This window comes from Oncorhynchus nerka, linkage group LG14 (assembly GCF_034236695.1).
Source record: "Oncorhynchus nerka isolate Pitt River linkage group LG14, Oner_Uvic_2.0, whole genome shotgun sequence".
Taxonomy (NCBI): domain Eukaryota; kingdom Metazoa; phylum Chordata; class Actinopteri; order Salmoniformes; family Salmonidae; genus Oncorhynchus; species Oncorhynchus nerka.
In genome coordinates this window covers 89,071,165-89,098,628 of record NC_088409.1, presented here as the reverse complement: position 1 = coordinate 89,098,628, position 27,464 = coordinate 89,071,165, and the positions used below count along the sequence as shown (strand labels likewise).

At 45.1% G+C, this 27,464-nt stretch overlaps 2 protein-coding genes across 4 annotated transcripts; one reads left to right on the top strand and one right to left on the bottom strand.

Annotated features, from left to right (window-relative positions):
• Positions 1-1,688: 1,688 nt before the first annotated feature.
• LOC115142223 (cysteine and histidine-rich domain-containing protein 1) lies at positions 1,689-13,677 on the top strand. Of its 3 annotated transcripts, none has more exons than XR_010458552.1 (13): positions 1,689-1,944; positions 2,299-2,348; positions 2,698-2,754; positions 2,864-3,027; positions 3,102-3,205; positions 3,297-3,355; positions 3,484-3,554; positions 3,672-3,777; positions 3,887-4,006; positions 4,089-4,151; positions 4,319-4,499; positions 11,504-11,605; positions 11,881-13,677. XR_010458552.1 is itself a non-coding variant. In XM_029681681.2 (11 exons), the coding sequence occupies exons 1-11, from the start codon at positions 1,881-1,883 to the stop codon at positions 4,469-4,471; spliced, it is 1,011 nt and encodes a 336-aa protein (XP_029537541.1). In that variant the 5' UTR covers positions 1,691-1,880; the 3' UTR covers positions 4,472-5,644. The 3 variants fall into 3 exon arrangements, 1 of the variants encoding a protein (XP_029537541.1); XR_010458551.1 differs by having other exon boundaries at positions 1,690-1,944; positions 11,521-11,605; XM_029681681.2 differs by lacking the exons at positions 11,504-11,605; positions 11,881-13,677 and having other exon boundaries at positions 1,691-1,944; positions 4,319-5,644.
• A 102-nt stretch (positions 13,678-13,779) lies between these two features.
• On the bottom strand, positions 13,780-19,719 carry LOC115122241 (dipeptidyl peptidase 1-like). The gene is made up of 8 exons (XM_065000519.1): positions 19,390-19,719; positions 18,971-19,116; positions 17,683-17,843; positions 16,706-16,861; positions 15,744-15,862; positions 15,151-15,282; positions 14,831-15,063; positions 13,780-14,664 (listed from the first exon to the last, which is right to left on the bottom strand). Exons 1-8 carry the CDS (start codon positions 19,547-19,549, stop codon positions 14,398-14,400), a joined length of 1,374 nt encoding a protein of 457 aa, XP_064856591.1. The 5' UTR covers positions 19,550-19,719; the 3' UTR covers positions 13,780-14,397.
• Positions 19,720-27,464: the final 7,745 nt, after the last annotated feature.

Below are 27,464 nucleotides of genomic sequence, written 5' to 3'. Positions count from 1 at the left end.
CAGGAATGTTCTCTGTTTAGTGAGTCCTCCAGCTCAGCGGCAGTAGAGATGACCAGGAATGTTCTCTGTTTAGTGAGTCCTCCAGATCAGAGGCAGTAGAGATGACCAGGAATGTTCTCTGTTTAGTGAGTCCTCCAGCTCAGCGGCAGTAGAGATGACCAGGAATGTTCTCTGTTTAGTGAGTCCTCCAGCTCAGCGGCAGTAGAGATGACCAGGAATGTTCTCTGTTTAGTGAGTCCTCCAGCTCAGAGGCAGTAGAGATGACCAGGAATGTTCTCTGTTTAGTGAGTCCTCCAGCTCAGAGGCAGTAGAGATGACTAGGAATGTTCTCTGTTTAGTGAGTCCTCCAGCTCAGAGGCAGTAGAGATGACCAGGAATGTTCTCTGTTTAGTGAGTCCTCCAGCTCAGAGGCAGTAGAGATGACCAGGGATGTTCTCTGTTTAGTGAGTCCTCCAGCTCAGCGGCAGTAGAGATGACCAGGAATGTTCTCTGTTTAGTGAGTCCTCCAGCTCAGCGGCAGTAGAGATGACTAGGAATGTTCTCTGTTTAGTGAGTCCTCCAGCTCAGCGGCAGTAGAGATGACTAGGAATGTTCTCTGTTTAGTGAGTCCTCCAGCTCAGCGGCAGTAGAGATGACTAGGAATGTTCTCTGTTTAGTGAGTCCTCCAGCTCAGCGGCAGTAGAGATGACCAGGAATGTTCTCTGTTTAGTGAGTCCTCCAGCTCAGAGGCAGTAGAGATGACTAGGAATGTTCTCTGTTTAGTGAGTCCTCCAGCTCAGAGGCAGTAGAGATGACCAGGAATGTTCTCTGTTTAGTGAGTCCTCCAGCTCAGAGGCAGTAGAGATGACCAGGAATGTTCTCTGTTTAGTGAGTCCTCCAGCTCAGCGGCAGTAGAGATGACCAGGAATGTTCTCTGTTTAGTGAGTCCTCCAGCTCAGAGGCAGTAGAGATGATTAGGAATGTTCTCTGTTTAGTGAGTCCTCCAGCTCAGAGGCAGTAGAGATGACCAGGGATGTTGATAAGTGTGGGAATTTGACAATTTTCCTGTCCTGCTAAGCATTCAAAATGTAATGAGTACTTTTGGGTGTCAGGGAAAAATGTAATAAGTACATATTTTCTTTAGGAATGTAGTGAAGTAAAATGAAAAGTTGTCCAAAATATAAATAGTAAAGTACAGATACCCCCCAAAAATACTTAAGTAGTACTTTACACCACTATTAAAATATGTATTTAATAACTGGGTTAAATGCATGGGGGTGTATTTGAGTTTTATCTAAAAATGTCCACATGTATTTCCAAATACGTTCCCATATTTAACTACTTGTTTTTTTTTCTTAAAATAAAGGAATTGAAAAGTAATTTAAATAACTGAGATTCTCTCTCTCTGTCTCCCTCTCTTCCTTCCCTCTCTTCCTTCTCTCTCTCTGTCTCCCTCTCTTCCTTCTCTCTCTCTGTCTCCCTCTCAACATCCTAATCATTACAAAACATCTATTCGATCAAATAAACAATTACATTGTTTGTTAACCAAATTCGACACTTATTGACCTCCATACAAAAACTCCTTGCTCGATGAGAGATAAAAACACCACCTGCTGGAGAAGAAAGATATTGACAGATTGAGTGCAGTTATTTATCTTGCTTCGTCTCTTCGTACATGCCTGCAAACAACACTGGCTGGCTGGTTAACGAAAGTTCCCGAACTCCACCGGCATTTCCCGGAACTGTGTGCGACAAATGTACAGGAGGAAACACATGGCCAGGCACGCTTATCAACTGCATAATATAGATCAAAAATATTGTATTAAACATCTGGCTGCTTTACATCCTAATTGAATATAGTATATTTTAATAGCCCGACGAGTTATCTCAGTTCGTTCATCATGACGTTGATGTGCTACAACAAAGGTTGCGGACAACGATTTGACCCAGACGACAACGCTGGTGGTAAGTGGAGCTAAAAAATGAATTTAACTGGCTGTGTATAACAACCTATGAATGTCTACACACGGCATTCTCAGTTTAGGAATAGTTGAATGTTAGATATTGTACACGTTCTTTACTATTAGCAAGTGACAGCTGCAAACGTGTGCCTTTGTGGATTTTTGTGCGCCACTCCGGTTACGGAATCGCATGGAACACGTTGGAGACGTAAATATAACCAGGGCGGATCAACGACATTTTTTTGTATGATCTGAAAGGAAAGTGTTGATACAATGAAATATATATTTTTCATATGTTTTATGAAGCTAGATAGTTATGTCCGTATTTTTTCATATTAATGAATGTTCTCCTCCATAGATACCTGCACCTTTCACCCTGGCGTGCCTGTTTTTCACGATGCTCTTAAGGTAGGGTCAACCTTACCCTGACAGAACCACTAAACACAGTATGTGAGTAAGACTTTTGGGACAATAACGGTAAGGCTGCTGGTTCGAATCCCAGCGACGACTAGGTGAGACATCTGTCCACGTGCCCTTGAGCAAGGCACTTTCTCCTGTAAGTTGCTCTGGATAAAAGCATCTGGTAAATGTACAGTGGTGTCCTCTGCTAATCACCTCTCATTCATCTCCACTTACCTGAACACAAAACATAGGTGATAAAAGCAGATGAAGGAGAGGAAACGAGGTGGAGAAAGATGTTTTTATAGACTATTGACTGTGTGGGTAATGAATCCATATTGACCTGACTGTCCTGTAGGGCTGGTCCTGCTGCACGAGACGCACCACTGACTTCTCAGACTTCCTCAGCATAGAGGTAAGTTAACCCCCCCCCCGGCTCTGAGAAGAGGCCTTTGTAAAGTCTCAGAAGTGTTCAGTATTAAATGTGGATATGCTAAAGTTGAAGGGTGTGTTTCTCTCCTCAGGGCTGCAGCAGAGGTATCCATAACAGAGAGAAGCCAGTGGAGCCGATCCTGCCGGAGGTGACGAGCTCAGAGGGGAGGAGAGAGAAGGGGGAGGAGCTAAAGCCTCGTGGTGACCCCTATATCATTCAGGCTCCTAAACCACTAGAGCTGATACACAGACCCAGGTAAAACATGTTACTCAGGTGACACACACACAGTTTGTGTTTATTCTTAGTGATCATGCGTGTGTGTGTTTCAGTGGTGATGAGCCCCTGGTCAGACTTCAGCAGAAGGTGTTCTCCTCTCTGAGACAGGCTCTGGAGAAAGTCCAGCTGGCAGAGAGCAGGCAGCCTCACAACACAGGTATGCTGCTGTCATAATGGACCTTTAACCTGGCTCTGATAGGATTGAGAGGTGGGTGGCTCACAGGCTCTCTGTCACTGTCTCCCAATAGAGGAAGAGGAGGAGGAGGTGAAGATTGGCACGTCCTGTAAGAATGGAGGCTGCTCCAAGGTAGAGTACTACTCCATTTCTCAGTGTGTGTAGAAGTTACCAGTCATGGCTCAGAGAGTGATGAGATGAATAGCTGTTTTGATTTAGTGTATTGTGTTGGTGTGTGTCCTGGTTCCTCTCCCTTGCAGTCTTTCTCTGGTCCAGGGAGTAACGAGGAGAAGTGTAAACACCACCCTGGAGTCCCTAACTTCCACGAGGGGTGAGACCCAAAAACACTTGAGATTCTGATGTCCTCCTCCTGTACAGTATATCTGGATAGATGTGTGATCAATGACTGTTGTTGGCCTCTGCTCTGGGCTTGTCCCCTGTCTGTCAGGATGAAGTTCTGGAGCTGCTGTAGGAGGAAGTCTTCTGACTTTAACTGTTTCCTGGCCCAGGAGGGCTGTACCACAGGAAGTCACCTCTGGAGGAAACCAGACAAGGTCAGCACCCCTTCAGAGTTTAGCTCAGGCACTGACTCAGACAGATTCACACAATCAGAAGTGCGCATGCCCCCCCCTCCTCCTATGTATTTCTCTCTGCCCCCTCCAGGGGATGAAGGTGGTACCATGTAGGTTTGATTGGCACCAGACAGGCGGCCAGGTCATCATCTCGATCTATGCCAAGAACTCTCTACCAGAGCTCAGCTATGCAGAGGCCAACGGCACCACGGTACACACCACACACAGGCTAACAGATAGATATTTGAAAATGCTTGCCTTTTGTGTCAGTGGTTAGTATATCTGTGTTCTAGGTGATCATCCGTGTGGTCTTTGAGGGAGAGAAGGAGTTTGAGCAGAAGATCAACTTATGGGGGGTGAGTGACGAAGAAGATGGTGGTAACGAGTGATGAGGGTAATGAGCTGTTAATTGTGACAGTGTGGATAGGCAGAAATCATCATATAAAGTAACTATTAGAACTCTTAAGTCCTTTAATAGGATCTCTGTGGTAGTCATAGTTCATCTCCCTCTCATGTCTCCTAGGTGATCGATGTGACTAGCAGTGTGGTGAACATGATGTCTTTCAAGATGGAGATCTCTATGGGGAAGGGGGAGCCAATCACCTGGGCCCGTCTGGACCTGCCCTCTCCCACAGACACGCCCACTGAGGGGGGGAATGGGATTGGAAAGGCGTAGAACTAGACAGAAGGAAATCAATCACATGGTACATGCTCCTCCCATATGTTTTAGTGAACCTGTTGAAGATCGGCTGAGAGCAGTATTTATTTCTGACATGCTACTCAGAATGCGGAGGCTAAACTTCACTGAAACACTGTCTGAAGGCGATAACCATCAGGTCTTCCTACTGAAACACAGTAACCATCAGGTCTTCCTACTGAAACACAGTAAACCATCAGGTCTTCCTACTGAAACACAGTAACCATCAGGTCTTCCTACTGAAACACAGTAAACCATCAGGTCTTCCTACTGAAACACAGTAAACCATCAGGTCTTCCTACTGAAACACAGTAAACCATCAGGTCTTCCTACTGAAACACAGTAACCATCAGGTCTTCCTACTGAAACACAGTAACCATCAGGTCTTCCTACTGAAACACAGTAAACCATCAGGTCTTCCTACTGAAACACAGTAAACCATCAGGTCTTTATACTGAAACACAGTAAACCATCAGGTCTTCCTACTGAAACACAGTAAACCATCAGGTCTTCCTACTGAAACACAGTAAACCATCAGGTCTTCCTACTGAAACACAGTAAACCATCAGGTCTTCCTACTGAAACACAGTAAACCATCAGGTCTTCCTACTGAAACACAGTAACCATCAGGTCTTCCTACTGAAACACAGTAAACCATCAGGTCTTCCTACTACCTCCTCACTTGAAAAGAGATGCAGGCAGCTATCACCCTAGCATCCCTCATCAGGATCTGTATCTAAGGAGCAATTGGGGACAGCCAGTCAGAATGTAAACTGTTCTCACACACACACACCAGAGGAGGACGGGCTCATTGGAATGACTGGAAGGAATTGAACAGAGTCTGATGTGGTTTCCATATGTGTTTGATACCTTTTCATTTATGCCACACACACAGTCCTTCTGTTCTTTGTCAATTGCATTTGAGGATATTTGTGCCATTTATTGATATTAGTTGCCTTCCAGAAAATGTAACCTGTCAAATGAAGTTCTCTTACTTTAACAGTCTATGTTTTGGGTTTGAATTGTTTTTGCTCACTTCTGAGATCTGTGATTTAGTTTCACTCTTTACTTGCTGTAGTTGGCTTTATTTGGCTTGTATGAAAACAATGTGCTCTCCCACAGACTTAATAAACCTCTGAACCTACATTGTAATTACAGTGTCGGCTATCTTCATACCAGAGAGTTAACGCTCACAAACCATGACTTTATTAAAAGTTGTTTTACTAAAAGCACATGGTACGTTCAGCGGTGGGAGAGGATGTGGCTTCAGACTGGCTCAGATACTACAGAGTGTAAGGCAGGGTGGGAGAGGATGTGGCTTCAGACTGGCTCAGATACTACAGAGTGTAAGGCAGGGTGGGAGAGGATGTGGCTTCAGACTGGCTCAGATACTACAGAGTGTAAGGCAGGGTGGGAGAGGATGTGGCTTCAGACTGGCTCAGATACTACAGAGTGTAAGGCAGGGTGGGAGAGGATGTGGCTTCAGACTGGCTCAGATACTACACAGAGTGTTAGGCACGGGGTGTGATTGTGTTAGGCAGGGGTGGTGTGACTCAGGGGGTGTGACTTTCTCAGGAGGTGTGATTGTGTTAGGCAGGGGTGGTGTGACTTTCTCAGGAGGTGTGATTGTGTTAGGCAGGGGTGGTGTGACTTTCTCAGGAGGTGTGATTGTGTTAGGCAGGGGGTGTGACTTTCTCAGGTGGTGTGATTGTGTTAGGCAGGGGTGGTGTGACTTTCTCAGGAGGTGTGATTGTGTTAGGCAGGGGTGGTGTGACTTTCTCAGGGGGTGTGATTGTGTTAGGCAGGGGGTGTGACTTTCTCAGGTGGTGTGATTGTGTTAGGCAGGGGTGGTGTGACTTTCTCAGGGGGTGTGATTGTGTTAGGCAGGGGGAGTGTGACTTTCTCAGGGGGTGTGATTGTGTTAGGCAGGGGTGGTGTGACTTTCTCAGGGGGTGTGATTGTGTTAGGCAGGGGGAGTGTAACTTTCTCAGGGGGTGTGATTGTGTTAGGCAGGGGGTGTGATTGTGTTAGGCAGGGGGTGTGAGTGCCATGGCGGCAGCGACGCTGATCTACCGCCTCACTTCCTCCCACGCCTGTTTAGGATTGACTGCATGCTCGACGTCGAACAGCGCATCATAGATACCAGGGAAGGACTCACCAGCGTATTTGTTATGACTGCTGGGAGTAAAGATCACATGCCTGAAAAGAGGGAAGAGGAGATATGAGGCAATAACATCAAACGTATTATACAGCACTGAATGTGGGTCTCACCTGTAGAATGAGAGTACTGTACCTGGGTCTCACCTGTAGAATGAGAGTACTGTACCTGGGTCTCACCTGTAGAATGAGAGTACTGTACCTGGGTCTCACCTGTAGAATGAGAGTGTACTGTACCTGGGTCTCACCTGTAGAATGAGAGTACTGTACCTGGGTCTCACCTGTAGAATGAGAGTACTGTACCTGGGTCTCACCTGTAGAATGAGAGTACTGTACCTGGGTCTCACCTGTAGAATGAGAGTGTACTGTACCTGGGTCTCACCTGTAGAATGAGAGTGTACTGTACCTGGGTCTCACCTGTAGAATGAGAGTACTGTACCTGGGTCTCACCTGTAGAATGAGTGTACTGTACCAGGGTCTCACCTGTAGAATGAGTGTACTGTACCAGGGTCTCACCTGTAGAATGAGAGTGTACTCTACCTGGGTCTCACCTGTAGAATGAGAGTACTGTACCAGGGTCTCACCTGTAGAATGAGTGTACTGTACCTGGGTCTCACCTGTAGAATGAGTGTACTCTACCTGGGTCTCACCTGTAGAATGAGAGTACTGTACCTGGGTCTCACCTGTAGAATGAGAGTACTGTACCAGGGTCTCACCTGTAGAATGAGTGTACTGTACCAGGGTCTCACCTGTAGAATGAGTGTACTGTACCTGGGTCTCACCTGTAGAATGAGAGTACTGTACCTGGATCTCACCTGTAGAATGAGAGTACTGTACCTGGGTCTCACCTGTAGAATGAGAGTGTACTGTACCTGGGTCTCACCTGTAGAATGAGAGTGTACTGTACCTGGGTCTCACCTGTAGAATGAGAGTGTACTGGACCTGGATCTCACCTGTAGAATGAGAGTGTACTGTACCTGGGCCTCACCTGTAGAATGAGAGTACTGTACCTGGGCCTCACCTGTAGAATGAGAGTACTGTACCTGGGCCTCACCTGTAGAATGAGAGTACTGTACAAGGGCCTCACCTGTAGAATGAGAGTACTGTACCTGGGTCTCACCTGTAGAATGAGTGTACTGTACCTGGGTCTCACCTGTAGAATGAGAGTACTGTACCTGGGTCTCACCTGTAGAATGAGAGTGTACTGTACCTGGGCATCACCTGTAGAATGAGAGTGTACTGTACCTGGGCGTCACCTGTAGAATGAGAGTGTACTCTACCTGGGCGTCACCTGTAGAATGAGAGTGTACTGTACCTGGGCCTCACCTGTAGAATGAGAGTGCTGTACCTGGGTCTCACCTGTAGAATGAGAGTACTGTACCAGGGTCTCACCTGTAGAATGAGTGTACTGTACCAGGGTCTCACCTGTAGAATGAGTGTACTGTACCTGAGTCTCACCTGTAGAATGAGAGTACTGTACCTGGGTCTCACCTGTAGAATGAGAGTACTGTACCTGGGTCTCACCTGTAGAATGAGAGTGTACTGTACCTGGGTCTCACATGTAGAATGAGAGTACTGTACCTGGGTCTCACCTGTAGAATGAGTGTACTGTACCTGGGTCTCACCTGTAGAATGAGAGTACTGTACCTGGGTCTCACCTGTAGAATGAGAGTACTGTACCTGGGTCTCACCTGTAGAATGAGAGTACTGTGCCTGGGTCTCACCTGTAGAATGAGAGTGTACTGTACCTGGGTCTCACCTGTAGAATGAGAGTGTACTGTACCTGGGTCTCACCTGTAGAATGAGAGAGTACTGTACCTGGGTCTCACCTGTAGAATGAGAGTACTGTACCTGGGTCTCACCTGTAGAATCAGAGTGTACTGTACCTGGGTCTCACCTGTAGAATGAGAGTACTGTACCTGGGTCTCACCTGTAGAATGAGAGTACTGTACCTGGGTCTCACCTGTAGAATGAGTGTACTGTACCAGGGTCTCACCTGTAGAATGAGAGTGTACTCTACCAGGGTCTCACCTGTAGAATGAGAGTACTGTACCAGGGTCTCACCTGTAGAATGAGAGTACTGTACCTGGGTCTCACCTGTAGAATGAGTGTACTCTACCTGGGTCTCACCTGTAGAATGAGAGTGTACTCTACCTGGGTCTCACCTGTAGAATGAGAGTGTACTCTACTTGGGTCTCACCTGTAGAATGAGAGTGTACTGTACCTGGGCCTCACCTGTAGAATGAGAGTGCTGTACCTGGGTCTCACCTGTAGAATGAGAGTACTGTACCAGGGTCTCACCTGTAGAATGAGAGTGTACTCTACCTGGGTGTCACCTGTAGAATGAGAGTGTACTGTACCTGGGCCTCACCTGTAGAATGAGAGTGCTGTACCTGGGTCTCACCTGTAGAATGAGAGTACTGTACCAGGGTCTCACCTGTAGAATGAGTGTACTGTACCAGGGTCTCACCTGTAGAATGAGTGTACTGTACCTGGGTCTCACCTGTAGAATGAGAGTACTGTACCTGGGTCTCACCTGTAGAATGAGTGTACTGTACCAGGGTCTCACCTGTAGAATGAGAGTACTGTACCAGGGTCTCACCTGTAGAATGAGTGTACTGTACCAGGGTCTCACCTGTAGAATGAGTGTACTGTACCTGGGTCTCACCTGTAGAATGAGAGTACTGTACCTGGGTCTCACCTGTAGAATGAGAGTACTGTACCTGGGTCTCACCTGTAGAATGAGAGTACTGTACCTGGGTCTCACCTGTAGAATGAGAGTACTGTACCTGGGTCTCACCTGTAGAATGAGAGTACTGTACCTGGGTCTCACCTGTAGAATGATAGTACTGTACCTGGGTCTCACCTGTAGAATGAGAGTACTGTACTTGGGTCTCACCTGTAGAATGAGAGTGTACTGTGCCTGGGTCTCACCTGTAGAATGAGAGTGTACTGTACCTGGGTCTCACCTGTAGAATGAGAGTGTACTGTACCTGGGTCTCACCTGTAGAATGAGTGTACTGTACCAGGGTCTCACCTGTAGAATGAGAGTGTACTCTACCTGGGTCTCACCTGTAGAATGAGAGTACTGTACCAGGGTCTCACCTGTAGAATGAGAGTGTACTGTACCTGGGTCTCACCTGTAGAATGAGAGTACTGTACCTGGGTCTCACCTGTAGAATGAGAGTACTGTACCTGGGTCTCACCTGTAGAATGAGAGTACTGTACCTGGGTCTCACCTGTAGAATGAGAGTACTGTACCTGGGTCTCACCTGTAGAATGAGAGTACTGTACCTGGGTCTCACCTGTAGAATGAGAGTACTGTACCTGGGTCTCACCTGTAGAATGAGAGTACTGTACCTGGGTCTCACCTGTAGAATGAGAGTGTACTGTACCTGGGTCTCACCTGTAGAATGAGAGTACTGTACCTGGGTCTCACCTGTAGAATGAGAGTACTGTACCTGGGTCTCACCTGTAGAATGAGAGTACTGTACCTGGGTCTCACCTGTAGAATGAATGTACTGTACCTGGGTCTCACCTGTAGAATGAGAGTGTACTGTACCTGGGTCTCACCTGTAGAATGAGAGTACTGTACCTGGGTCTCACCTGTAGAATGAGAGTACTGTACCTGGGTCTCACCTGTAGAATGAGAGTACTGTACCTGGGTCTCACCTGTAGAATGAGAGTACTGTACCTGGGTCTCACCTGTAGAATGAGAGTACTGTACCTGGGTCTCACCTGTAGAATGAGAGTACTGTACCTGGGTCTCACCTGTAGAATGAATGTACTGTACCTGGGTCTCACCTGTAGAATGAGAGTACTGTACCTGGGTCTCACCTGTAGAATGAGAGTACTGTACCTGGGTCTCACCTGTAGAATGAGAGTGTACTCTACCTGGGTCTCACCTGTAGAATGAGAGTACTGTAGAATGAGAGTACTGTACCTGGGTCTCACCTGTAGAATGAGAGTACTGTACCTGGGTCTCACCTGTAGAATGAGAGTACTGTACCTGGGTCTCACCTGTAGAATGAGAGTACTGTACCTGGGTCTCACCTGTAGAATGAGAGTACTGTACCTGGGTCTCACCTGTAGAATGAGAGTACTGTACCTGGGTCTCACCTGTAGAATGAGAGTGTACTCTACCTGGGTCTCACCTGTAGAATGAGAGTACTGTACCTGGGTCTCACCTGTAGAATGAGAGTACTGTACCTGGGTCTCACCTGTAGAATGAGAGTACTGTACCTGGGTCTCACCTGTAGAATGAGAGTACTGTACCTGGGTCTCACCTGTAGAATGAGAGTACTGTACCTGGGTCTCACCTGTAGAATGAGAGTACTGTACCTGGGTCTCACCTGTAGAATGAGAGTACTGTACCTGGGTCTCACCTGTAGAATGAGAGTACTGTACCTGGGTCTCACCTGTAGAATGAGAGTACTGTACCTGGGTCTCACCTGTAGAATGAGAGTACTGTACCTGGGTCTCACCTGTAGAATGAGAGTACTGTACCTGGGTCTCACCTGTAGAATGAGAGTACTGTACCTGGGTCTAACCTGTAGAATGAGAGTACTGTACCTGGGTCTCACCTGTAGAATGAGGGTACTGTACCTGGGTCTCACCTGTAGAATGAGAGTACTGTACCTGGGTCTCACCTGTAGAATGAGAGTACTGTACCTGGGTCTCACCTGTAGAATGAGAGTACTGTACCTGGGTCTCACCTGTAGAATGAGAGTACTGTACCTGATGAGGCATTCAGAATGAGTGTCTGTATGTATGACTTAAATGTAATGTTAAATGTATGTAAATGTCTGTGTGTGTTGTTTTCTCTTACCAAATGAGACCCTGTATGTTTCACAGTGTTTCTGTCCCAGCAGAGCGATGTTGTGGGAGCACTTTGTCAGCGACCCAGCATATTGACTAGCATCCAGGCTGAGGAGCTGGGAATCAGCCAATAGGAAGGTGAGGCATCCAGCTACAGCTCTGAGCTTCTGGAAGGAAGGGTCGTAGAACCTCCACCAACTCAAAGGTCTCATACACACTGTGATACACTGGGTAGCTGCTGTACCGCGCTGTCTTCTACAAAGTAGAATTACACACACACACACACACACACAGAGGTTTGAAAAAACATGAATGTTTATTTCTACATCAAATGCCCAATAATGGCCCCCTATACTGGTGGTGGACTGTTGTGTTCTATCAACAGGACATCAGCAATGTTCTCCTGTCTCCAGGTTCCCCATCCGCCCCCAGAACAATGTCTCTCCCACCCTGTTCTTGGTGTGTCTGGCCCTGCCTGCTGCGATGCCGAGTCGGGATTAAATACACCTCAAAGTCCCAGCCTGAACCCAGTTATCTGGTCCTACAGAGGGAGACATACGTCGCTCTGGACAAAAGTGTCTGCTAAATAACTAAAATGTAAATAAAATCAATCATTCAGTCAATAAAAGTGCATATGTGATCAGAGTGATCATAAGTATATGGTGGTTGGTGATGGGTCTGACTTGGATGTATCGCAGTCATCTGTCCAGTTGTTCTGCTTGTGCCAACTCTCCTACAGAGACACCTCTCCCTCCTCTGGACTGGACACAGAGAGAGATGGAGAGCGGAACAAACTAATGTTTTCTGTACTTGGCATGCATCTGCAGGTGTGAGGTCGTCTATTGTCGTTAGAGACTTGCTATGACCCCTCTGAGCCTGTAGGTGGCAGCAATACCCATTGTGATGTCCAGTGTGACCATAGCTCCATTCAATCTATTTAGACAAAGTGTATTGGTGTTAGTCTGGCACTACATTGGTCTGTACCCTGTGAAAGTAACCACATCTTCTCTTTTACCTCTAATCTTTTAAATGGACTTCACGATTATATCATGAAATTCGTGAAAACATGGTGATATATAAAATTACATTTGTGTTTGAATTTACTTCTGCCAGATGCCTTTTATTGTGTTTCAGTGCTGAAAACCATTGCGTTACGTTTTTCCCATTTGAATACCATTGAAAAAGTCTAGAAAAGTCCCTGGAAAACAAGGCGTCACACAGTGTAATCCTGAAATGGACAGTTGATAGACAGTTGATTCAAATTGACCTGTTTGGTGATGTCATACATCAAGGGGTGGAGAGAGGGGGTGCAGTTTATCCTCAATGTGTACATACCTGCAGCGCACACACACACATCATTTTCCAGCAGTCCAAAGTCCTGTGTCACAACTGGCAAATACAATGGTCCAAATACACAAACAGACAGAAAGTACTTCACTTGTTTTTTCTGCCAGAGAAAACACATTCTGGGCCAAATGCATTGAACCTCTAAAATACAGTATACACCACGTCTCAATGACAAACATAATATGAGGAAACAGGATTGATAGAACATTCTGGAACTCCTCCAGACTGCTACAATATGGGAAAAGTCATCCGTAGAGTTTTGCATGCAAATTAGTATCTACGGTTTTCTGTTTTTATGATGCAGCTATAGTCATAAAGACTCATCTCAGTACATAGTGGTGTGTGTTAATCTGATCTCCCCACACACACACACCTTTGCTGAGCAGTTTCTCAACGCTCCTCACACTCTCGTGCACCCCGTTACCGGGTCGACCCCCCAAACACCCAAGCATTCCGGTGGCCCCCCGAGGATCACATAGCGATCTGCCAACAACAGAGAGAGGGGGGAGAGGGGTCACAAATCACCATCTGCTGTCCTCACTCTTATGGATGAAGTGTTGTGCTATTTCAAATGAAACAGTGATGATAGATGTGTTGAGTTATATATATATATAGAGAGAGAGTAAGTGTTTAGAAATGCATGTGTGTACCTGTATGTGTATTCTGGAGGAGAGAATGTTATAGTCCCCCTTTATCACAGAAACGTCCATCTTTATAAGAACACACACCATTAGCAGGGTCTCCCATGTACAGTATCTGAAGTCCTGGAACTTGTTCAGTTCATGTCTCAGCTTGTTGAATCTTATGTCCATACAAATATTTGCACATGTTAAGTTGTTTAAAATAAATGCAGTTGACAGTGAGAGGATATTTCTTTTTTTGCTGAGTTTAGAAGTTATGCGCACACACATTGATCAATCTTAAGCAGTCAAGTATAGAAAAGTAAAAGTCAGCACCACTGAAAATATTTCTAAAAAGATTCTTTATTTTCTTTCAAATAAGCAGACAATCTGAACATGCATGATGTGATCTTACTGGAAAACCGACATTTCTAATGAAAGGCAACCACTTCTGAAGTGAGAAAAAAAAGGCACCAACATTGAATCATACTGCATCCCTTCCAACATCATGAGCCAGTCCCTTTCAACATTCACAGGAGACTCCAATTTACAGCATCAGCAGAGATAGGAGAGGACAGTACAGAGATGACTAGCAACAAGGAATATATTTAAGATCACAGGACAGTCTCCCCTGAGATTACAGATAAAGAGTAGAGATTCTCTGCCCTCCTATCAATCACCAGACTAACTACTAATAAAACTACAAATCCCAGTTACAGGGCATTATAGCAGGTTCCCTTTTGGCATCATTCCCAAATATCCATCCGACTGGCAAGGATCAGACTGTCCAGCGAGCCTGGGGAACACTTTTACAGTTACCGATTATTTCTGACAACAACGTCCCAGCCATTTCAAACTTCACAACTACAAAATATTACCCGTATATGCCATTGCAGACTTCAGGCTAGGTTCCAGTTGGGAAAACTAAAGATGAACCCTTTCCCTCCTATCCCCGTAGACCCTCTACAATTTAGGGATGGGCTTGGCTGCCACAGCGATGCTCTCGATGGCACACTCATCAGACCCCCGTCTGACCCTGAAGAAGCCCCCCTCGCCCCACTTCGTCCCCCAGCTGTTCTTCACCACCCAGAACTTCTGACCCGTGACGTGACATTGGCCGTAGCCCACCAGCAGCACCGCGTGGTTGGTCAGCTCAAACGGGTTGTAGGAGTCATGGAGGCCCGTGTGGTGGTAGATACCCTCCTTGTAGTGCATGAAGTCAGGATACACCTGGACGAGAACAGTGTGAGGAAGACACCTGGCCATTTTGACGTAGAAAAACTAATACTGGCCATTATTCATATAGAGCTAGCCAATGCTCTAGCCAATGCTCAAACCAATGTGTGTGTGTGTGTATGTATGTGTGTGGGTGTGTGTGTGTGTGTGTGTGTCCCACCTCAAAGGCCACCCCCATGGGTCCGTTCTTGACCAGTTCCAGCATCATGGCAGACTCGCTGCAGCCGCCATAGAACCCTCCGACGTAGCTGTAGTCCGAAGTGTAGTGGCGGAGACAGCCATTGGGAACGTCACACGGGGAATCTTTCCCAGCATACGGATAACACGACTCTTCCACGATCCCAAAGTCCTGGACGTACTTCCCAATGAGGTAGGGGAAACCACCGTCACAACCTGAGAGGGAGGAGAGGGGGAAGTAAGAGGGCTTAGATATGGGAGAAATACACAAACACCGTTATGCAGAGTGTGTTCGCTCATTACCTTGGGAGTACTGGGAGCAGGACACGACCTGCTGTGGGCTGAAGATGGGAGTCTCTGTGTTGTTGGTTTGGAGCCGGACACGAGCCTCCAACATTCCCATTAAGGCAAAGGAATAGCAGCTACCACACGAAGCTGGAGCCCACAGAGTACCAATCAAACCCTGCACTGTCACAACCAATCAAAAACCTCACTGTAATATCAGTCACCACTAAGAAACAGACACCCGGTCAAGCAGTCCGTGGATCATCTTTAACCTGCAACTAGAGTTCTGTGGGAATGAATCCTAAAAGCCCATTTATGCTGGAGATGAAAATGTGGTCAGAGGCTTCACATGGAGGGTGACGCAATCACTACACACGAGCATGTTGTCTGTGGGGTTGAGACGGGAACGTTGGCCACTATAATCCAGGAGGAACCATTGATTTAGCAGTTCTCTAACTAGGACAGGCAGTGGTACAGTGCCCTGTAGAGGACATTCCTAAGGCCTCAGACACAGCAGAAAGGCTGAACATTAAACACATGGGTTGTGAGAGGAGACATTTTGCCAAGAGTCACGATAGACAAGTGTAGGTATTTGACCCAGCGTGCGTTACCCTGGTTGCGGACAGGACTGAGGTAGTTGACTCCGTTGACATCTCTCCAGTCCCAGCGCTCAGGGAGGCCGGCCGCCATCTTGGCTAGCGTTGATGTCACAGGGGCGGGGCCAACACGTCTGGGGAGGAGCATAGACTCATACAATAAGGGTACACCATGGACATGTTTTGCAATGAATCCAAAATGAGTGTTCCTATTGAACACCTTTAGGTACTACCTCCGTTTTAGAGTCCTGTTTCATACCTACTGACCACCACCAAGGTGATCTCTACCCCACGGTCTCCTGAGGTGATCACTAGTCCCCCCCCACACACTATGGATTGGTGTCACCGTAATGACTGTACTTAGTTCAACATATTTCTGACACCAAACCATTCCTTTAAAACCCATGAGGGGGGAGTGAACGAGTGGAGAGAAATACAACTCAGCTGGGGTTGAGAGAAAAAGAAACCTCAGGCATTTGTAAGCCCTTGTACAGAGTGCCTCTTACTATCCGTCATACCAGAGCAGTCTAGACGAGTTGGGGCCAGAGACCGTGTCCCATTATCCTAAAACAGAACCCTCTAGCCTTGGACTCATCTGCCATGACTATTCTCTCCAGGGGCACAACTGTCACTGTGGACCTGTCCCTCCCACATTATGAAATTGCTTTTGTCACCCCCAGTTTGATCGTTGGAATGTGATGCAAAGTGAGGCGAAGGTGTGCATTAGGACCATGCGGACGCCGCCGAGCAGTCAGGTAGGCTGTGTGGAGTGTTTGACAGGATAAAATATAATAAATGTCCCCCCCACACTTAAACTAAAGTTAAGCCCCTGATTGTCCCCCTTTTCTTTCAGAAGTAACAAATCTCACAGCTGACAGAGTCATCCTGCTTGTTCCTTGTGTGAAGTTCGCCAAAATGAGTTTCATAATAATTGAATTCCTGTTTCAATACATAGAGTCACAAGTGAGTGACTGTACCTGGGGATGTGTGAAGCTGGTCCCCCGGCTCTGTGCATTAGCTGCTGCAGAGTGTAGGTCTCATGTTCGCTGTAGGCCATGGCTTTCCAGGAGCTCTGGGCCACGTTGATGGAGTCAATGAAGTCCAGGTTGTGTTTGTAGGACCTCTGGAGGAACCTGGGGGAGGGGAGGGAGGAGTAAACAGACCTACACCAACCTGGGGGAGGAGCAAACAGACCTACACCAACCTGGGGGAGGAGCAAACAGACCTACACCAACCTGGGGGAGGAGCAAACAGACCTACACCAACCTGGGGGAGGAGCAAACAGACCTACACCAACCTGGGGGAGGAGCAAACAGACCTACACCAACCTGGGGGAGGAGCAAACAGACCTACACCAACCTGGGGGAGGAGCAAACAGACCTACACCAACCTGGGGGAGGAGCAAACAGACCTACACCAACCTGGGGGAGGAGCAAACAGACCTACACCAACCTGGGGGAGGAGCAAACAGACCTACACAAACGTAAAGACTGATTCTACTGCTGCATTGCTTGCTGTTTGGGGTTTTAGGCTGTGTTTCTGTATAGCACTTTGTGACATCGGCTGATGTAAAAATCAGGCTTTATAAATATACATTTGAATGACTTGATTGACATATACCCCACAGGAGAGGAGTAAACAGACCGACACAGCCTGAAGGAATGAACAAATGCAGGAGCACTAGAACAGCCAGAGGGAGAGAGCACTGCTCAGACCAGAACACGTGAATCACACAACACACGAGCAGTGACTGACAGCCAACGTAACAGAGAGTCTAAACTAAGCAGACTGCTTGTTTTTCAATATGAGCAATGCTCACACTAAAATGGGACCATGGATGAAAATAGCCTTCTAGCCAATTATAGGACTTTAATGGGAAAACATAGGTGATTATTGGAGAGCATTATTAGTGGGCAGAGTGTCAAGCCTGCTATAAAACCCTGAGGCTACTCACAGGTCATTGGGATGGTAGCGGTGTGTGTCTACGGAGCGGGGGGGTGTTGGGACAACCCTCTTGGCAGTGAAGCAGGCCCAGTTGTTTCCCAGAGAATCATGGACCCAGCCTGGCAGAGTCTGGTCACAGTAGCTGGTCACCTCAGAGCCCTGCTCAGAGTACTGGAACAGAGAGGAGAAAAATCAGTCTGTACGAGGCGTCCCTGTGTGTTGTGTAGAAAGAGGACGATCACATATGGAATCTTTATGGCCCGAGTTAAAGATTAAAAAACACAAGAGCTACAAGTCAGTGATGTTTTATGCAAGTGGATGTGGCAGTTACCCTGATAACCGCTTTCAATATGAGAGAGTGAGCAGACAGTGTGGCGTTATGAACAGCAGCAATGAGTAACGAACACTGGGCTTTTCCAGTGAAGCATGTGGTGTGTCACTGTGCTGAAACAAGTCCAGACGGTTTCAATAAGGAAGTACAAGTGACGTGCAGCTGTCAGCTAAACCATGTAGGAGGGACAACACTGAACATTTCCCCTGATAGTCACAAGGAAGTCACGTGACAAAGCCAAACGAAATACAACCCCGAATGAAAAAGTAACACAACACTGAAAGTATCTTTGAAACACAAGCCTGAATATATCAATGTAGCAACTGAGATGTAAAAGTCAGATTAGTGATTGAACCACAAACCCTGCAATTACAGGAAAGGTGACCAGCCATGTGTCTGAAACTTAATGTACAAGGCTACAAGGTAGGAGGACTTCCATCGCAGCCGGTCGGCTCATCAGGCAGAATATTGATGGCATTGACTGAGCTAAACTGACCAAGATGCACCTCTAACACATAAAACCTCACAATTCTGCCCCAAAACAATGACAGTTCCTCTCAACCAGTGACTTATGGGCTTTAGGTGAGAGCTGATGCAGCACTTTGATAATCAGTGTCCACTGTCAAAGACAAGGATGTGAAATATTTATTGTCCATTCCCAGCACACCTCTCCAGGGAGCTGCTATAGAAACATCTGTGCAGCGCTTCAACGTCCCATCAACAATCCTGTAGCAGATAGAATATGGTGGAACAAGGATGTGGTCTTTTCTGTAGCCTACAGACTGGAGATTAAATGACAATGTAATTCCATATCCACCAAAAGTGTTCCAGACCTCTTGACAGAGATCGTAGTATGCTACTGTTATAGACTAAAGTGGAACTGCTACTGTTATAGACTAAAGTGGAACTGCTACTGTTATAGACTAAAGTGGAACCCTGAAAGAAACAAGTGAAAGCTTAAACCTGCCTTGAAGAAGCCAAACCACTTGTAGTCGTTGAGGACAACCTCAAAGCCCTGATTGTAGATGAGGGTGAAGAATCCTGTGTTCCCCAGGTCGTCCACCGCCACAGACAGCTTCTCCAGGCGCACCGTTATCGACTTATCAATGGTGTCTTTTTAAAACAGAGACATTTTGGTAATTACTTCTCAATTAAACTTTGGGCTTCTTCTGTATTGCAAAGTAAGACGGGGTAGACATTGTAACATTGGGAAGAGGTGAACGTTGTAATAATGACACAATGCACGATACAAAAGCTAAATCAATAGCTTACAAACTAAGGCAATAGACTACCGGGTCAAGTTAACACTTGAACCAATTAAAAGTTTGTTACACAGCCTACTTGATTGCTTAAAGCGTGAGGTCGTTCCGTATTTCCAGCTCTTACCCATCATAGAGCAGTTAATGCCTTTGTCGTGTCCCCCCTTCGATACTTGGAACACCCAGGAGCCCAACAGGTCTTCATATGTGCAGTTGGCCGGGGTATCAGCCTGGGAGCCCTCCACCCAGAGCAGGAACACACACAACAACACACCGCTCACCTTCATCGCGTCACACCACGCTCCTGTTTACAGATATTTGAGTCTACGTTACGTATAAGCACAACTAGAAAAATTTAGACTATATTTCCCCGTACTTCGATGCACCTGGGAGACGGGTTTGTGTAATGTCCTCTGCGCTTCTGTACAATCAGAAGGAACTTTCCCCTCGGTCATATGACCCACCAGCTGCTCACGTGAGACGCTGCGTCTTGCTGCAGTGATTTTCTCGCTGCGTCTTGCTGCAGTGATTTTCTCGCTGCGTCTTGCTGACGGTGCTTAATGGAATTGAGAAGCTGTCTGGGAATTGTTGGATCCGAGGGTGAACAGTTTATGTCTCAGTTATTGAATCTGGTTATGTTCATACAAATATGTACACATGTTAAGTTTGCTGAAAATTAACGCAGTTGACAGTGAGAGGACGTTTATTGTTTTGCTGAGTTTCTAAGGATTAAGGTTAGGGTTAAGTTTAGGGTTCAAAATAAATTTCATCTGTCACATGCGCCGAATACAACAGGTGTAGACCTTTCAGTGAAATGCTTACTTACGAGCCCCTAACCAACAATGCAGTTAAATAAAGAATATGAGTAAGTATAAGAAATAAAAGTAACAAGTAATTAAAGAGCAGCAGTAAAATAACAATAGTGAGACTATATACAGGGGGGTACTGGTACAGAGTCAATGTGCAGGGGCACCGGTTAGTTGAGCTAATATGTACATGTAGGTAGAATTATTAAAGTGGCTATGCATATATGATAACAACAGAGTAGCAGTGGTGTAAAAGAGGGGGGGATTGCAAATAGTCTGGGTAGCCATTTTATTAAATATTCAGGAGTCTTATGGCTTGGGGGTAGAAGCTGTTTAAAAGTCTCTTGTACCTAGACTTGGCGCTCTGGTACCGCTTGCCGTGCGGTAGCAGAGAGATCAGTCTGACTAGGGTGGCTGGAGTCTTGACTATTTTTTGGGTCTTCCTCTGACAATACCTGGTGTAGAGGTCCTGGAGGGCAGTTAGCTTGGCCCCAGCGATGTACTGGGCTGTACGCTCTACCTTCTGTAGTGCTTTGCGGTCTGAGGCCGAGCAGTTGCCATACAAGGCAGTGATGCAACCAGTCAGGTTGCTCTCGATGGTGCAGCTGTAGAACCCTTTGAGCAGTGGCAGATTTAGATATTGGCGACATGGGCAGGCACCCAGGGTGGCATAATGCCGGAGGCGGCACAGGGCGCCCACACAAAAAAATTAGGGAATGGAGACATTTGCGCGATCGGTTTTCTATCGCTCATTTGCACATCACGTCAATGATATCATGTCACCGTGTGGGACTCTGGGTCAATTAACCTTGTGGGCGCCCTGATTCTAGTTTGTGAGCTAGGCAGGCCACTGCCTGGGAAGGTCTCCCACTCAGAAGTATGAGATGGGGAGGGGGGCGGGGGTAGTTTGACCTCAGGTCTCCCCACTGGAAGCCAGAGGAAGGGGGAGTCTATCAAATGGCTCACCTTTAACTTTGTACAGTACTAATGCATTTAGCAAAATCAGTCACACTATGAAATGGTATGAAATAAACAACAAATCATTCATAAAATATATTTGTAGTTTCACAGGCTTATTGTTGCATTTTTTTCCTGGTTTGTTTTGAAATGGTTAAGAATAATATAAAACCAGTCTGCACACCACCAAGGTGAATTGGTTTAGTCTTGACTCTTGGCTGACAGTGTTGGGGGATGGGTAATGTATTGATGCTTGAGTGCCAAATCAACACAAATTTGTTTCAGGAGGGGACTGAGCACACACCCCTGAGGGGCAACTGTGTTGATGATCAGCGTGGCGGATGTGTTGTTACCTACCCTTACCACCTGGGGGAGGCCCGTCAGGAAGTCCAGGATCCAGTTGCAGAGGGAGGTGTTTAGTCCCAGGGTTCTTAGCTTATTGATGAGCTTTGAGGGCACTATGGGGTTGAACTCTGAGCTGAAGTCAATGAATAGCATTCTCACATAGGTGTTCCTTTTGTCCAGGTGGGAAAGGGCAGTGTGGAGTGCAATAGAGATTGCATCATCTGTGGATCTGTTAGGGCGGTATGCAAATTGGAGTGGGTCTAGGGTTTCTGGGATGATGATGTTGATGTGAGCCATGACCAGCCTTTCAAAGCACTTCATGGCTACCGACGTGTGCGGTACTGGTCGGTAGTCATTAAGGCAGGTTACCTTAGAGTTCTTGGGCACAGGGACTATGTTGGTCTGCTTAAAACATGTTGGTATTACAGACTCGGACAAGGAGAGGTTGAAAATCTCAGTGAAGACACTTGCCAGTTGGTCACAGTACACGTCCTAGTAATCGGTCTGGCCCTGCGGCCTTGTGAATGTTAACCTGTTTAAAGGTCTTACTCACATCGGCTGCGGAGAGCGTGATCACACAGTCTTCCGGAACAGCAGGTGCTCTCATGCAAGTTTCATAGCTATTTGCCTCGAAGCGAGCATAGAAGTAGTTTAGCTCGTCTGGTAGGCTCGTGTCACTGGGCAGGAATCCCGGAACATATTCCAGTCCCTGCTAGCAAAACAGTGCTGTATCTTAGCATCTGCTTCATCTGACCACTTTTTTATTGACCGAGTCACTGGTGCTTCCTGATTACATTTTTGTTTGTAAGCAGGAATCAGGAAGATAGAATTATGGTCAGATTTGTGAAATGGAGGGCGAGGGAGAGCTTTGTATGCGTCTCTGTGTGTGGAGTAAAGGTGGTCCAGAGTTTTTTTCCCTCTGGTTGCACATTTAACATGCTGATAGAAATTTTGTAAGACGGATTTATGTTTCCCTGCATTAAAGTCCCCGGCTACTAGTTGCGCCGCCTCTGGGTGAGCGTTTTCCTGTTTGCTTATGGCGGAATACAGATAATTCAATACTGTCTTAGTGCCAGCATCAGTCTGTGGTGGTATGTAAGCTGAGAAAAATAAAGATGAAAACTCTCTAGATAGTATGGTCTACAGCTTATCATGAGATACTCAAGCAAAACCTTGAGACGTCCTGAGATATCGTGCACCAGCTGTTATTTACAAAATACATAGCCCACCATCCCTTGTCTTAGTAGATGCCGCTGTTCTATCCTGCCTATATAGCATATTACCAGGCAGCTGTATGTTGATAATGTCGTCGTTCAGCCACGACTCCGTGAAGCATAAGATATTACAGTTTTGAATGTCCCGTTGGTAGTTTAATCTTCTGCATAGGTCATCGATTTTATTTTCCAAAGATTGCACGTTTGCTAGCAGAATGGAAGGAAGTGGGGGTTTATTCGATCGCCTACGAATTCTCAGAAGGCAGCCCCTTTTTCACCTCCTCTTCACGCAAATGACAGGAATCTGGGCCTGTTCCTGAGAAAGCAGTATATCATTCACTTCAGGCTCGCTAAAGAAAAAAATGTTTCTGACAGTCCGTGGTGAGTAATCACAGTTCTGATGCCCAGAAGTTATTTTCGGTCATAAGAGACGGTAGCAGCAACATTATGTACAAAATAAGTAACAAAATAAGTTACAAACAACACAAAGAAACAAACAAAAAAACACAATTGGTTAGGACGTAAAACGTAAAACGTCAGCCTTGTTCTCCAGCGCCATCTTGTCCAGAGTATTGGTTAGTATAAGGATTAAGGTTAGGGTTGGAGCTAGGGTTAATAAAGTGTTATTGAGCTATATTGTATGCAAAAAAAAGGAAATTATAATATTTTATATTAATACAATTGCTCAGAGAAAGTATTGTTTTTTTTCTCCGAAAAAGTAGGCATAAAAATTGACCTCCCTAAAGATTCTTATAAAATACTTTAGTATCTTTACATTTTGTGAATTTAATGTCTACAGCATTGTACTTTTTCTTGAATACCATTTTAAACGTGATCCCAAAACAAAATGTCCCCCACAGGGACAATAAAGTCAGTAAAGTAAAGTAGTCCCATATTTCCCAGCACGCAATGACGACATCAAGCTTGTGACTCTACAATGCATTTGCAGTTTATTTTGGGCGTAATATGCCCAATACAAATGAATGGTAAATAATGGATTGTCTCATTTTGGAGTCCCTTTTATTATAAATAAGAATAGAATGTTTCTAAACACTTCTACATTAATGTGGATGTTACCATGACTACGGAAAATCCTGAATGAATCATTAATAATGATGAGTGAGAACTTACAGAGGGTCAAAGTTTATGTACAATAAAGTGACTCCAAAGTCATTATTTCCCATTCATTTATTTTGGGCACAAAATAATCTGAACCAAAGGAACTGTAAATTCATCCAACAAGTTTGTAGAGTCACAAGCTTGAAGTAGTCATTGTGTGCTAGGAATATGGGACCAAATACTCAACTTTTGACTACTTTATTTATTAGAATCTTTAGGGGTGTCACTACTTTTGACCCCTGCCTTTTTGAGAAATAAGTATTACTTGCTAAAAGTAAATCTCTTTCTCTGAGCAATTGTATTAGTATAAAATAATATAATTTAGCATACAATATAGCTCAGTATTTAAAATATTTATTTTATACAGTCATTATTGCCCATCTTTATCAAGGGTGTCAATCATTTCAGACCCCACTGTATCTGCCTATCAGGCCTGTTCATATAACCCCCCCCCCCTCTCTCTCTCTCTCTCTCTCTATCTATCTATCTATCTCTCAATTCAATTCAAGGGCTTTACTGGCATGGGAAACATGTGTTAACATTGCCAAAGCAAATGAGGTAGATAATATATAAAGTGAATATATAAAGTGAAATAAACAATACAAATTAAAAGTAAACATTACACATACAGAAGTTTCAAAACAATAAAGACATTACAAATGTCATATTATATATATACAGTGTTTTAATAATGTACAAATGGTTAAAGGACACAAGATAAAATAAATAAGCATAAATATGGGTTGTATTTACAATGGTGTGTGTTCTTCACTGGTTGCCCTTTTCTCGTGGCAACAGGTCACAAATCTTGCTGCTGTGATGGCACACTGTGGAATTTCACCCAGTAGATATGGGAGTTTATCAAAATTGGATTTGTTTTCGAATTCTTTGTGGATCTGTGTAATCTGAGGGAAATATGTCTCTCTAATATGGTCATACATTGGGCAGGAGGTTAGGAAGTGCAGCTCAGTTTCCACCTCATTTTGTAGGCAGTGAGCACATAGCCTGTCTTCTCTTGAGAGCCATGTCTGCCTACGACGACCTTTCTCAATAGCAAGGCTATGCTCACTGAGTCTGTACATAGTCAAAGCTTTCCTTCATTTTGGGTCAGTCACAGTGGTCAGGTATTCTGCCGCTGTGTACTCTCTGTGTAGGGCCAAATAGCATTCTAGTTTGCTCTGTTTTTTTGCTAATTCTTTCTAATGTGTCAAGTAATTATCTTTTTGTTTTCTCATGATTTGGTTGGGTCTAATTGTGCTGCTTTCCTGGGGCTCTGTAGGGTGTGTTTGTGTTTGTGAACAGAGCCCCAGGACCAGCTTGCTTAGGGGACTTCTCCATGTTCATCTCTCTGTAGGTGATGGCTTTGTTATGGAAGGTTTGGGAATCGCTTCCTTTTAAGTGGTTATAGAATTTAACGGCTCTTTTCTGGATTGTGATAATTAGTGGGTATCGGACTAATTCTGCTCTGCATGCATTATTTGGTGTTCTACGTTGTACACTGAGGATATTTTTGCAGAATTCTGCGTGCAGAGTCTCAATTTGGTGTTTGTCCCATTTTGTGAAGTCTTGGTTGGTGAGCGGACCCCAGACCTCACAACCATAAAGGGCAATGGGCTCTATGACAGATTCAAGTATTTTTAGCCAAATCCTAATTGGTATGTTGAAATTTATGTTATTTTTGTTGGCATAGAATGACCTTCTTGCCTTGTCTCTCAGATCGTTCACAGCTTTGTGGAAGTTACCTGTGGCACTGATGTTTAGGCCAAGGTATGTATAGTTTTTTGTGTGCTCTAGGGCAACGGTGTCTAGATGGAATTTGTATTTGTGGTCCTGGTGACAGGACCTTTTTTGGAACACCATTATTTTGGTCTTACTGAGATTTACTGTCAGGTCTGACAGAATCTGTGCATAAGATCTAGGTGCTGCTGTAGGCCCTCCTTGGTTGGTGACAGAAGCACCAGATCATCAGCAAACAGCAGACATTTGACTTCGGATTCTAGTAGGGTGAGGCCGGGTGCCCACGCCAATTCGTTGATATATATGTTGAAGAGGGTGGGGCTTAAGCTGCATCCCTGTCTCACCCCACGACCCTGTGTGAAGAAATGTGTGTGTTTTTTGCCAATTTTAACCGCACACTTGTTGTTTGTGTACATGGATTTTATAATGTCGTATGTTTTACCCCCAACACCAATTTCCATCAGTTTGTATAGCAGACCCTCATGCCAAATTGAGTCGAAGGCTTTTTTGAAATCACCAAAGCATGAGAAGACTTTGCCTTTGTTTTGGTTTGTTTGGTTGTCAATTAGGGTGTGCAGGGTAAATACATGGTCTGTTGTACGGTAATTTGGTAAAAAGCCAATTTGACATTTGCTCAGTACATTGTTTTCATTGAGGAAATGTACGAGTCTGCTGTTAATGATAATGCAGAGGATTTTCCCAAGGTTACTGTTGACACATATTCCACGGTAGTTATTGGGGTCAAATTTGTCTCCACTTTTGTGGATTGGGGTGATCAGTCCTTGGTTCCAAATATTGGGGAAGATACCAGAGCTAAGGATGATGTTAAAGAGTTTTAGTATAGCCAATTGGAATTTGTTGTCTGTATATTTGATCATTTCATTGAGGATACCATCAACACCACAGGCCTTTTTGGGTTGGAGGGTTTTTATTTTGTCCTGTAACTCATTCAATGTAATCTGATCTGTATTTGATCATGTATATATTTTTGCTCTTTATTCTTTGTTATAGAACCAAAAAGATTGGAGAAGTGGTTTACCCAGACATCTCCATTTTGGATAGATAATTCTTCGTGTTGTTGTTTGTTTAGTGTTTTCCAGTTTTCCCAGAAGTGGTTAGATTCTATGGATTCTTCAATTACATTGAGCTGATTTCTGACGTGCTGTTCCTTTTTTTTCCGTAGTGTATTTCTGTATTGTTTTAGTGATTCACCATAGTGAAGGCGTAGACTCAGGTTTTCTGGGTCTCTATGTTTTTGGTTGGACAGGTTTCTCAATTTCTTTCTTAGATTTTTGCATTCTTCATCAAACCATTTGTCATTATTGTTAATTTTCTTCGGTTTTCTATTTGAGATTTTTAGATTTGATAGGGAAGCTGAGAGGTCAAATATACTGTTAATATTTTCTACTGCCAAGTTTACACCTTCACTATTACAGTGGAACATTTTGTCCAGGAAATTGTCTAAAACTGATTGAATTTGTTGTTGCTTAATTGTTTTTTGGTAGGTTTCCAAACTGCATTCCTTCCATCTATAGCATTTCTTAATGTTACTCAGTTCCTTTGACTTTGATGCCTCATGATTGAGTATTGCTCTGTTTAAGTAGACTGTGATTTTGCTGTGGTCTGATAGGGGTGTCAGTGGGCTGACTGTGAACATTCTGAGAGACTCTGGGTTGAGGTCAGTGATAAAGTAGTCTACAGTACTACTGCCAAGAGATGAGCTATAGGTGTACCTACCATAGGAGTCCCCTCTAAGCTTACCATTGACTATGTAAATACCCAGCGTGCGACAGAGCTGCAGGAGTTGTGACCCGTTTTTGTTGGTTATGTTGTCATAGTTGTGCCTAGGGGGGCATATGTGGGAGGGAATGCTGTCACCTCCAGGCAGGTGTTTGTCCCCCTGTGTGCTGAGGGTGTCAGGTTCTTGTCCGGTTCTGGCATTTAGGTCGCCACAGACTAGTACATGTCCCTGGGCCTGGAAATGATTGATTTCCCCCTCCAGGATGGAGAAGCTGTCTTCATTA